The sequence below is a fragment of the Natator depressus genome, chromosome 23 (genome assembly GCF_965152275.1).
Source record: "Natator depressus isolate rNatDep1 chromosome 23, rNatDep2.hap1, whole genome shotgun sequence".
Taxonomy (NCBI): domain Eukaryota; kingdom Metazoa; phylum Chordata; order Testudines; family Cheloniidae; genus Natator; species Natator depressus.
Genome location: NC_134256.1, coordinates 4241113 through 4253889, shown reverse-complemented (window position 1 = coordinate 4253889; position 12777 = coordinate 4241113). Strand labels below are relative to the sequence as shown.

Genomic DNA, 12777 nt, shown 5'->3' with positions numbered 1-12777 from the left:
TGGGCAGCGGCTGAGGTGGGAACCCCCCCTCCTGTCCATGGCCTGCTCCGGCAACTAGATTCAGCCATAAGAGACCATTTGGACCCACGAGTCCGACCGAGGCCAGAGACGCTGGCCCGGCGAGTCCTGGTTCGAGCTACAGGAGAGCGATTGGAGATGTACAGCTGGGGCGGGAAGCGTCCGAGTGAGAGAGACGCCCCCCACAAGTGCAGGGAAGCGTGTCCAACGGTTAATGACACTCATCCAGTAGCTAGATTGAGCTGTTGTTGTCTCTCAGACAGATTTTACACACCTCGGTTCGTTCTCATGGCTTGTTGGAAAGGTCACCACGTGTCCACAGCCCTGCTGAAGGGCGACCATCAGAACAGGGCATGGCAGCTTCAGATGGGTCACCCCCATGGCTGCACTGAGAGGTACCACCCCCCCATCCTTGCTCCTCCAGGCTCACCCCCTTCTCCGTTCACCTGCTTTGCCCCGACCCCGCTCTGCACCAGCCTGTGCGATCGTCTGCCACCCGGCACAGCGAGATCGCCGGTGGCTGCGGCATGCCTTCGCCTTTCTGGGGCCTTCGCCGGCCCATTGAGCTGCTGGTAATGGTTGCAAGCCAAAGCATGAGCCATCGCATTGAATATGGGGGCACCGCTGCCCGTGCTCAGAGGGTTTGGCCTGGCTCCTGGAAGGGATTTATGTGCCTCATTCCCATTGAAATTAATAGTGTGTGTGAGGGATGCTAGGGGGGTGCATGGCCGTAGGTTGGGGTGACACCAATGAGCGGTGTAGATGCCTGCAGACCTTTAATGCGGAGGGCCGGGGGCCTTACACAATCAGCTGCTTTGGACCAAGGTTAAACTAAACAGTACCGTACAGCCTGAGCGGCGTCTCTCTGTTCCCTAGAGATATTAAAGGCTCACAGCTGGCCACGCAGTGAGAGCCAAACTATTTTAGGTCACCTGGTCCCCCACGCCTGTGTCTCTGTGAGATTTTTTGGCTTCCCGTGCCTGTCCTACGTCCCGTTCCTCAGCTGTGAACGACTCGCGTGACTGGCCCATTTCGTTTAACCTTTCCTTCTGCTCCAAAGCTGCCAACGGTTCTTCGAGTCACTTCAGGCTGGCCTTAAGAAAAGCAAGAGCCCCAGGGAGGTAGCTGGGGCCTGCTGGCTGGGGAATATGATGCAGGCAGGAGGGAGCATGGCCGAGGGGTTAGAGCAATGGCCACCCGAATCTTATTCCTAGCACAACCCCTGGGCCTGCTGGGGGCCCATGAGTGAGCCACTTCCCTGCTCCGTGCCTCAGTTTCCCCACCTGTAAATGGAGCTACGGCTGGGGCTCTGCTTTGCAAGGTGCTTTGAGCTGGACGGATGCAAAGCTCTAGGAATCCATTGTAGGTGGAGCCTCTAATTCGTAGGGCACCGGCAAGCCCTAAAAATCTCAGCGGTGTTAAATAGCAGGAATAAACTGCCGTCCCCTGCCGGCACGTGCCATTTCTGGGCCCCACGACCTAACGCCAGCGGTGGCTGCTGCCAGTCAAGCCCTGGCAGACAAGCTGCTGTTTAGAGAGTTAACTGTATTTCAAAGGCAATAAGATAAATACCGAGGGCAAATTTTCCAGCAAGTCTATTAACCCAGCTGCCACTTCAACCCCGCCACCCCCCCAAGCCCCCATCAAACACCCATCCCTTCAAATCCCCCACCCCTCAGGACAGGGACCATCCAGCACAGAACACGCTAGAGCCAATTCACCCGGCAAGGTCCTCGTCCCTCCATGGCCACACTCAGTGGGGAGGGATCTTGCCAAACTCTCCCCCCCCCATGGGCTGGAGGCAGCTTTTAAAAACCTCAGTTGGGAGCAAAGGTTGGGGGGGGGGGAATTCTGCCAGGGAGGCAGGATTGAAATTTGACCCTCCTTTGAATCTTTCCAGCCAAAAAGCTCCCCGTTCGCGTAAGTTTTGAAGGACCCATTCTGCTCATCCCATAGGACCTCCTGTGTAACCCGGACCGGTGACTCACACACCATAATTCCAGCATTCAGCCCCTAGCTGGTGATGGAGCTAGCTTGGCTCGAGAACGAGGCATACAATCTTGCTGAGACGCCAGAGTGATGGAGAACCCGGCCCGGCACTGAGAGAGCTCTTCCAATGGCTCACCACCCATGGTGTTAAAAACCTGCACCCCGATTTCCAGCTGACTCCGCCCAGCCACGGGATCGCACTCTGGATTAAACACCCATGGTGTTAAAAACCTGCACCCCGATTTCCAGCTGACTCCGCCCAGCCACGGGATCGCACTCTGGATTAAACACCCATGGTGTTAAAAACCTGCACCCTGATTTCCAGCTGACTCTGCCCAGCCACGGGATCTCACTCTGGATTAAACACCCATGGTGTTAAAAACCTGCACCCCGATTTCCAGCTGACTCCGCCCAGCCATGGGATCGCACTCTGGATTGACAAGGCCCCTGCTGTCAGAAATCGCCTTAGAGACCCGGCTCGAGTCGCCTTTCCACCCAAGCTTTGAATTTTCAAGCCACTCTTCAGTCTGGAGCGGAGGGGGGAGAAATTCAAGCATTCACGTTTGGGCGTGGAAAAGACGCTAATTTGGCACCAGACTCCCATGAGGCTGCGTTAAGAGGGGAAGCAAACTACGGCGCTTTCCGCTTTTGTCCTGGGCCTCACAGCACAGTTCCTCGCTGCTCGGTCTGTGGCTTGGTCCCCTTAATGAGAAGCCACTTCCTCCTCCACGCAGGAAGGCGTCGCGCGGCCTCTGGCATTCGGGGGACTCCTTCCCGGGCCCGGCTCCGTTCGGAGCAGCTTGTGCCCTTCCAGAGGCCTGAAGGGTGCAGAGCAGGGCTGGCTGTATGGCCATGCAGTGGGGAGTCGGGAATGACGGGGGGATGGGAGGATGGATCTTGGAGTAGCACGGCCAGCCAGGAGCCCAGATCAGTAGCCGGCCCTGAGTGTCTCTGGGCTAGCGAAGGGGGAGGGTGCACCCACGGGGTTGGAGAGGGATAAGGGGAGCTGGATCGCAGCCTGTAAAAATCTATTGCAGATAAATAGGGTGCTGCAAAGGGCCACCCCCTGCCCAGCAGTCCTGGCCCCCAGCCGTAGTCCCAGACATGGAGAAGCTCCCCACCACGGGGTAGGTGGTGGTGGTGGTGGGGGTAAACCCCCTCCCTAACAGCAGCCCGCACCTCCGTCGCCGCCCTCCCCCGCGCCGGCCCGGCCCTGCCGCAGGGGGGCGCTCTGGATGCGGGGGTTGGGCTGGCGGCTGTCGCTGTGGGGGAGGCCGCTGCCCACCCGGTTCTTGATCTCGGCCGCCATGGTGACGAAGGCCTGCTCCACGTTGGTGGCGGTCTTGGCGCTGGTCTCCAGGAACGGCACGTCCAGTGCGTCCGCGTACTCCTGCCCCGGGGAACACGAAAGGCCACGGTTAGTGCTGGGCAGATCCTCCCCTCTCCCTGCCCGCGGACCATGCCTTAGTCCAGGATCTCTGGGTTTTTCACTGGAGCCCTCCCCCGGTGCTTGTGGGCTGGTGTTTAAGTGTGCATGAGTGTGCGACCCGTGCACTATTCTGCCCCTCCTCCCCCGGTACTGACCTTGGCCGTGGTGTAATCCACCACCTTCTTGCAGGTCAGGTCGTTCTTGTTGCCCACGATCAGCTTGTTGACGTTCTCGCTGGCGTAGCGGCCGATCTCCTCCAGCCACAGGTGCATGTTGCTGAACGAGTCCTGCGGGGAGCGGAGATGGGAGAGGCTCCGAGAGCGGCGTCTCCAGGGGCCCAGCGCTTCCCTGATTCCCTCTGGGAAAACCTGCTCCCAGGGGATCAAGGCAAGAGCCTCGCCTGCAGTCTAATCCCCACCTACAGCTGGGGGCAGGCCCATCAGCCTTCACCTAGTCCATCCCCAGCCAGGGTGGGGATACAAGTCAGGGCAACATGGCCACTCAGATAAAGGGCACCTTGCCATCCAAACTGGACTGAGACCCACCAGCTTCTGTCACACCCAAAGCGGCCATTAATTGGGAGCGACTCTCAGGCATTACTCCCCTGCGTGGGACTTGAACCCACAGCCTGGAGGGAAAGGCTCCATAGCCCCGCCCCCAAGCAACGGAGCTAGCCAGTCTTGGAGCAGCTACCCTCTTAAAGAGACACAAATACTCCTGGCCAGGTCTGTATCTACTACACACAAGCCAAAAAAAGGGCAATTAATGTAAACACCAAATCCCCATGCAGATACCATTCAACTTTCCTCTGCCCTTTCATTGGGATACTGGATTCTCCTTCCCTTCCCGCCTTAAAATGCTGCATAGTTTCTATACTGCTGTTGAAACAGCTGCCATATCCAAACGCAAAGGTAGCTTTATCCCTCCACTAGGTGACATGATCCCTGTATATAGAGCCACTGTGCCCCACCCAGAGGTGGCTGCATCTCAGTGCGGAGTGACATGATCCTGGCACAAACAGCTGCCACGTCCCACCCCAAACCTATAGATCTAGATTGTGAAATATTTCAGGATGAAGACCACGGATAAGCCCCAGTCATTTATAGCCAAGGGCTATAGCAAGTCCATACCTAGCAAAACGCCCTCCCTTAGGAAGGGCTCCGTGGTCAGACTCACCTGGTCCGTTACATCATACACAATGATGATACCGTGGGCACCTCTGTAGTAACTGGACGTGATCGTCCGGAAGCGCTCCTGGCCGGCTGTGTCCCACTGCAGGGCAGGGAAAGAAAGACACATAGACCATGCTCCTTCCCACAACTAGAAAGGGAACCCAGGAGTCCTGGCGCCCAGCCCCGTGCACCATACGGCCTCCAAGAGCCCGGGATAGAACCCGAGAGTCCTGGCTCTGAATCCTCTGCCCAGTTAGCCCATAGAACCCAGGAGTCCGGACTCCCAACCCCGCAGCTCTAGCCTCTGGCCAACATTCCTCCCCAGAGTCAGAAATAGACTCTGCTTTCAGCCTCCCGTGACTGGGAGCAGGCCTCTTATGCCAGCCAGCCAGCCGGGGAGGACCCCTGCGCAGGGCGGGAGGGGAGTTTCAAGGCGCCATTCTTGGCACAGAGGGGCTGGCAGGTGAGAAAGATTGGAGTCCTGTGCAGGGGGGACTGGCAGACGGTGGATCAGCAAGGAGCCTTGGGGGGCGGGGGGCCCCCACTGGGGAACGGGGCTGGGATTGGAGGGTGGGATCAGCTGTTGGACGGACCCTGCCGCCCCCACAGTCACAGCTGGTAAATGGCTGCTCCCGGTCAGCTTCACTTCTGCTGGGCTCTGCTGTGGGGCGTCTGAACGGAGCAGGACAGGACCCATAAGGGTTGAGGGGGGAACGGAGGCTTCCTTCCCACCCTGGGATGAGCCCCACTGGTTGCTGCCCCACGGGGCAAAAGGGGAAAATCGGCCTCAGCAGGCTGGTTTGTAGTTTATTAAATGCAGCTTCTAAAAGGCAATCAGACACACCCTCTGCCCCACACTGATCCTAGATCTCCTATACCCCACAGCCCCCCACTCTGTACCCCCCAACCCCCAGTCCTTCCAGCTTGCATTCCAGCTCCTAGGCCCCACAGAACCCAGATCCCCTTTCCTGGACCCACACAGCCCCCCCCACTCTCTACCCCCCAGCCCTGCCAGCTTGCATTCCAGCTCCCAGGTCCCACAGAACCCCTATCCTGGACCCACACAGCCCCCCACTCTGTACCCCACAGCCCCCAGCCCTGCCAGCTCCCATGCCAGCTCCCAGGCCCTACAGAACCCAGATCCCCTATCCTAGGCCCACACAGCCTCCAGACCCCCAGTTGACCCTAGCGCCGCTTGCACTCCAAAAGGGACCCCAGATGTCCTACCCTGTGCCCCCATCCCCACAGGTCCTCGATGCCCTGCCATGCACCCCACAGACCCCACCCCCTCTTGTACCCCCAAAACAGACCCCAGCTCCCCCTCATGCACCCCCGCTGAAGAGATCGTAGAACCACAGGGTCAGAAGGGACCGCAAGGGACCTCTAGTCTAACCCCCTGCCAAGGTGCAGGATTTGCTGGGTCCAAACCACCCGAGACAGACGGCTCCAGCCTCCTTTCGAAAACCGCCAGGGAAGGAGCTTCCACGACCCCCCGAGGCCCCCGTTCCATTGTCCTACTGCTCGTACAGCGAGGGAGTTTTTCCTGAGATTTAATCTACATCTGCTGGGCTGTCGTGTGAACCCACTGCCCCTTGTCCTGCCCTCTGTGGCAGGTGTGAACGACTTTTCTCCAGCTTTCTTAGGGCAGCTTTCCAAGTATCTGAAGACCACTACCGTGTCCCCCTTTCCTCTCCTCTTTTCCCAGCTAACCATACCCAGCTCCTTCACCCTTTGCTCATGCGGCTTGTGTTCCACCCTCTGATCATCTTTGTCGCTCGCCTCTGGACCCTTTCCAGTTTCTCTACATCCTTCCTATACAACGGACACAGGTCTCCAGGTGAGGCCCAGCCGGCGCCGAGCAGAGCGGTACTGTCACCTCCCAGGACTTGCAGGAGGTATTAATGCAACCCAAAATTGCATTTGCTTTTTTGGCCACAGCATCGCATTGCTGACTCACGTTGGGGCTGGGATCCACCACAACTCCCAGCTCCTTCTCAGCCGTGCTGCTGCCAAGCCGGTTACCCCCCATTCTGCATTTGTGCATCTGGTTTTTCTTCCCTAACTGAAGCACCTTCCATTTGTCTGTGTTGAATTTCAAGCCCAGTTCTCCAATTTATCAAGATCCCTCTGAATCTTCGCTCTGTCCTCCAAAGCGTTGGCAACCCCACCCCCCCGCCCCGCCAGCTTTGTGTCACCTGCAAATATGATCAGTCTCCTCTCTCTTCCTACCTCCAGGCCATTAATAAAGATGTTAAACAACACCGGACCCAGAACAGATCCCTGGGGAGCCCCACTCGAGACCTCTCTCCAATCTGACATCATTCCATTAATAGTTACTCTTTGTTTGCAGCTGTTTAACCAGTTACGTATCCACTTAATGGTAGTTCTGCCGAGCCGCATCTCTCCAGCTTAGTTATCAGAATGTCACGTGGGACTGTGTCAAAAGCCTTGCTGAAGTCCAGGTATAGGACGTCCACCGCATTCCCCCATCCACCAGACCAGTTACGCTGTCAAAGAAGGGAATCACGCTGGTTTGGCAGGATTTGTTCTTGGCAAACCCATGCTGGCTGCTAGCGATCACCCCTTCAGCCTCCAGGCATTCGCCAGTGGAATGGTTTATACCTGGCTTCAGTAGCTTCCAGGTATCGAAGCCAGGCTGACTGGTCTATAGCTCCCCGGCTCCCCCTTTGTAAAGATGGGCTCCACGCTGGCCCTTCTCCAGTCTTCCGGGACCTGTCACCCAGGTGTTTGTAAGTATTATCGCCAGTGGCTCCGAGATTTCTTCAGCTAATTCCTGCAGGAGCCTGGGTGAAGAGCATCCGGCCCTGCTGATTTGACTTCATTCAGATTGGTCAGAAGATCTGTGACGTGTTCTTTACTTATCCCGACCTGCCTCCCGTCCCCTTCATTGTCTGCAGTAACTTCGTTAGTCGTCCGGTCACATGTTACAGACTGAGGCGAGGTAGGCATTGAGCAGCTCTGCGTTCCTACCATCTTCCGTTCCCAGCTCACCTTCTCCAGCGAGCCCACACTGTCCGTGATCTTTCTTTTTCATCTGACTTATTTGAAGAACCCCGTCCTGTCGTCTCTAACCTTCCTTGCCAGCCGTAACTCATTCCTTGCCTGGGCTCTCCTGATTTTGCCCCGACACGCTCGCGCTATTCCCATGTATACTTCCTTGGTGCTGGGCCCCTCCTTCCATTCCCGGCGTGTATCAGACGCAGCGACACCCTGAACAATTTTAAGGTCTCCCCCACCGTCCTCATCAGAGTGTTGAGATGGGTCAGAAAGCAACTTCAGATCCAACCCCACTTCCCTTTGGGTTGGGGCCCGATCTGAACCCAGCTCTGGCTCAGACTCCGCACTGGGGCAGAGTCTGTATCCCTTGGTCTGGGGCAGCTGAAATCTCCTGAGAATGCAGGGGAAATGCCAGGAGATTTTAGATAGTCAGGAAGGCGGGAGCGTCATCATACCTGAGTCATGGCCTCAGCTGAGTCTGGATGCAACCTCCCAACCTCATGGGTGGGGGCGAGAGGTGGGGTCAGGAGCTGGGGGAGGGCTTCTCACTTTTGCAGCCGGGTCTGTATTTCGTTCAATGTGTTGAACCTCTGACCCTGGCTCCTAACTCTATCCACAAGACCCCACACTCCCCTCCCAGAGCCCACAGAACCCAGGAGACCAATTCCCAGCCCCCCCCCGCTCTAACCAGTAGACCCCACTCCCCTCCGAGAGCTGGGAATGGAACGCAGGGGTCCTGATAACCCCGAGTGCCATGAACTCACTATCTGGAGTTTGATAGTTTTCCCCTCCAGCTCAATGGTCCGGATCTTGAAGTCCACCCCAATGGTACTGATGTAGCTGTCAGTGTAATTGTCATCCTGGGGAAGAGAGGAGGGACAGCGAGTGATGGGGCAGGGGGGAGCCTGGCAGTGCCCCCCAGCCTTCCCCAGACTGAGTGCTTCCCTCCTGCCCCCACAGCCATCATGGTGCCCCTGTGCTGCCCACCCCACTGCCCCTAGGAACTTCACAGCAACAAAAGGCTTAGAACCTGCTTCCCCCTGCTCCAAAAGCCTAGCCACCGGAGCTAAAGGAGAATCCCCATCAGCTCTTAGCAGCATAGAGGCTAGGACACACAGATAAGCAGTTCCAATTCCATCCTGGAGAGGGCAGTGGCTTTACCCCAGTAAGATGCACAAGCCCTCAACCCCTCTGGTTCAGGCCTTATGGTATTTTTATCACATCACAGACAGGGAAACTGAGGCAGGGAACGAGGCACCAACTTGTTCAAGATCGCACAGAGAGTGGCTGACTGAGCTGTAAAGAGAAGCCAGGAGTCCTGATTCCCAGCCCCTCTCTCCCGCTCCACTGCTCCCACCCCTCCCCTGGCTCTGTCCCACTAGACTGTGTTCCCACCCATCATTCTTGCTCCCCCCACCTGATGGGAGAAATTCCTTCAGCAGGGCCCTTGGCTTTCTCTCCCTCCTTGGGCCTGGAGAGGGGAAGAGCTGTTAGGGTCAGGCCTGTCCATGGGCCCAATGGGGTGGGTGACCTGGCTTCTAGGCACTACCGTAATACACCTAATAGCAATACAAATGTACAGCACCTGGCACAATGGGGGGCTGGTCTGTGAGCAGGTTGCCTGGGCACTACCGTAATACACCTAAGAATTAACCATCTCGGATACTCACCGCGAAGCGCAGCAGGAGACAAGATTTGCCGACCCCGGAGTCCCCGATCAGGAGGAGTTTGAACAAGTAGTCGCTGTTGGGGAGAGGGGAGGGTGACGCCCTGAAATGCCTGGGGGGGGCAATTCTAGCAGCTGAGTAACCCCCCCCTCCACTGCAGCCAAACGGCCGCCAGCAGGGATCCAATGACGGACCCAGCGCGGGAGCCGCCAGCCCCCAGTAGTGGCTCTCTGGTCGGGGCGGGTGGTCGCAGTGGCTGCGGGAGGCCAACAGGGAGCGACATCATCCTGCTCACAAGCCCCAGGACCTCAGCAACCACCCGCATCCCTTCTAATGTCTGCCAGGAGAACACAGGGCTCCCCCCCCGCACCCGATATGCATACAGACACCTCCCCCCAACTGGTCCTGTTCCCTTCTCTGAGAGATCTGTGCTGAGACCCAACCAACTCATTGCACACAAAAGCCACCTTTTGCTCAGCATGCCCCCCACCTCCTGCCAGCCATGCGATGCAACCCCTGGTTTTGGCAGCCCAGACTCACTACTCTGGATTGATGGTCGACATGACGGCGCAGGGGCGTCAGGGTTTCTGCTCAGAGACGGTGCTGCTTCAAGGGAGGGGGGCAGGGGATCCCCAGGTTCTTGCTGGATCCTGCAAGGCCAGTGATGGGAAGGATGGGGGTGCAGGAGAGAGACAGGAGGGATTAATTGGTGCAGTCTAAACCCCCCACCCAAAATGGGATGGGGGGGGTTATTTCCATTTTACATATGGGGAAACAGGCACGGAGAAATGAAGTGATGTGCCCAAGGTCAGGCAAACTGGTGGCAGAGCTGGGAATGGAACCCAGAAGTCCTGCCGCTCAAGTTGCCACCCCTGCTCTAACCACTAGACCCCACTCCCCTCCCAGAACTGGGGCTAGAACCCAGGAGTCCTGGCTCCCAACCCCCCTGCTCTACTCCATAATAATGCATTGTGCTTCCCTGGCTCCTCCCATCCCAGAATCTTCACACACCAGTGAATTACCCCCAGCAACCCATTCTGGAAATCAGGTTTTCACCCCCACGTCACTGATGGGGACACGGTGCTGCGGAGAAGGGAAAGGACATCCCAAGGTCACACAGGGACTGAGGGGCCCCCAGAGCTGGAACAGAAAATGCACACTCCAGCCCACAAAGTCCTGGCTCCCAGCCTTCCCTGCTCCAACCACTAGACCCTCCTGCCCTCCCAGTGCCAGGAATAGAACCCAGGGGTCCTGCCTCCCACCTCCACTCCTATTCCCCTCTCAGAGCTGGGAATAGAACCCAGGAGTCCTGCCTCCCACCCCCAATCCTATTCCCCTCTCAGTGCCAGGAATAGAACCCAGGGGTCCTGCCTCCCACCCCCAATCCTATTCCCCTCTCGGAGCCGGGAATAGAACCCCGGGGTCCTGCCTCCCACCCCCAAACCTATTCCCCTCTCGGAGCCGGGAATAGAACCCAGAGGTCCTGCCTCCCCGCCCCAATCCTATTCCCCTTTCGGAGCCAGGAATAGAATCCAGGAGTGCTGCCTCCCAGCAACTCCTCCACCCCACTCCCATCCCTTAGTTGCCTCCCAAGCAGCAGCCCAGACAAGATTTAGGGGGAGGCTCATGGCAGGAGCTGGCCAGTTTAATCAGGATGGGGGCAGCAGGCGGGCAGGTGGGGAGGAGTTTACCCCCTTCCCACATGGGCCAGCCCCCTGGGGTGGGGGAGGAATTGGAGACTTGGCAGCTAGGCTGGGCCTGGAGGCATCTCTGGGTGGGGGGCACAAGGGGCTCCATTCTAGGGGACACGAGAGGCTAGACCCAGAAACCTCCCCCATTCCACCTCCCCAGCCTCCCAGCAGGCTCAGCGAGGCTGCCCCATATCTGCACAACTGTACCCCAGCCCTAGGGGTGTAACCCCTGCCCCCCCCACCGTTCCCTCCCTCAGGCAGCTGCAGGTAATGTAGCCTGCCCCCCCCAAAAAACTGCTCCCTCCCCCCCGAGACCTTCTCCCCCCTATTTCCCCCAGTTCCTGTACCCCAGCGCCCCCATTCCCCCCTGAAGCCTGTCCCCCGTGCCCATACCCCAGCCCCTCCCCAGCAGCCCCCCCTGCCTGTACCCCGATCTACTCCCTCTGTCTCCCCCCCGCAACCGCAAGGGAAGCAGCCCCCCCAGCTCAGGCACCTTGAGACGGACAGTAAGATGCAGTAAGATGTCTCCCAGGCCCGGACTGCAGCATCCTCCCCGCTCATCCGCCCCCCCAGGGCTGTAGCACCCCCAACCCCCGAGCCCAGCCTGGGGCGGGGGGGGGAGCGGTCCTCAGTATCTCCCCCAGGTCGCTAGAGAGAGCAAATGAGCTGGTACCTGGGTGCGGGGCGGGGGTCCCCCTTCCAGCCCGATCGCTCCCCCCTGCCCCTGAGCAGGTGCAGCGCCGATCCCTTTCTAAAGGGGAGGGGCGATCCCGGCGATGCACCCCGATCCCGTCCGGGGACGTGTCAGCAAAGACACCCCCCGCTGCAAAACCCCAGCGCACAGACACAAGCCCCGCGCGATTGGCTGGCTGCTGGGCTAGCCACCGCCAGAGACGGAGGCGATAGGCTGAGCCCCTGACCCAAATCTGGGTGGGTTTTTATCTTTTAACCCTACAGAGGCGGGACGGGGTCGGTAGAGCTGGGAGCTGCGCCCCCCCTGGGTGTGTGTGTAGAGCTGGGAGCTGCCCCCCCCCGGGGTGTGTGTGTGTAGGTAGAGCTGGGAGCTGCCCCCCCCCGGGGTGTGTGTGTGTGTGTGTGTGTGTGTGTAGGTAGAGCTGGGAGCTGCCCCCCCCCGGGTGTGTGTGTGTGTGTAGGTAGAGCTGGGAGCTGCCCCCCCCGGGGTGTGTGTGTGTGTGTGTAGGTAGAGCTGGGAGCTGCCCCCCCCGGATGTGTGTGTGTGTGTGTGTGTAGGTAGAGCTGGGAGCTGCCCCCCCCCCGGATGTGTGTGTGTGTGTGTGTGTGTAGGTAGAGCTGGGAGCTGCCCCCCCCGGGTGTGTGTGTGTGTGTGTAGGTAGAGCTGGGAGCTACCCCCCCCCCGGGGGTGTGTGTGTGTGTGTGTGTGTGTGTGTAGGTAGAGCTGGGAGCTGCCCCCCCCCGGTGTGTGTGTGTGTGTGTGTGTGTAGATAGAGCTGCCCCCCCCCCCCCCGTGTGGGTGTGATGCGGGGAGGGACACGAGCCAACCAGGATTAGGAGTCAGAAGGGCCCATTGTGATCACCTGGTCTCCGCCCCCGCCCGCCATAACTCAGCAACCCGCGGAATTGAATGAGGGAAGATTTTCACAGGCACCGAATTCAATAGACTTAAAGGTTTCTTCTCTGGCCCCGACACCTCCCCAGCGGCCAGGATCCCGGAGAGCTCCCACGCTGGATCCCACTGGGTCTGTCACTGTGTGTTATTTATTCGGTGTATTAGGGTGAAACATTTTTCTTGCTATTAGGTGCATTAAATAGCA

At 58.6% G+C, this 12777-nt stretch overlaps 1 protein-coding gene across 1 annotated transcript; it reads right to left on the bottom strand.

Annotated features, from left to right (window-relative positions):
• Positions 1-2336: 2336 nt before the first annotated feature.
• LOC141976233 (ras-related protein Rab-1A-like) lies at positions 2337-11830 on the bottom strand. Its single transcript, XM_074937082.1, has 7 exons — positions 11658-11830; positions 9834-9943; positions 9297-9369; positions 8391-8486; positions 4613-4708; positions 3592-3723; positions 2337-3397 (listed from the first exon to the last, which is right to left on the bottom strand). Exons 2-7 carry the CDS (start codon positions 9854-9856, stop codon positions 3170-3172), a joined length of 648 nt encoding a protein of 215 aa, XP_074793183.1. The 5' UTR covers positions 9857-9943; positions 11658-11830; the 3' UTR covers positions 2337-3169.
• Positions 11831-12777: the final 947 nt, after the last annotated feature.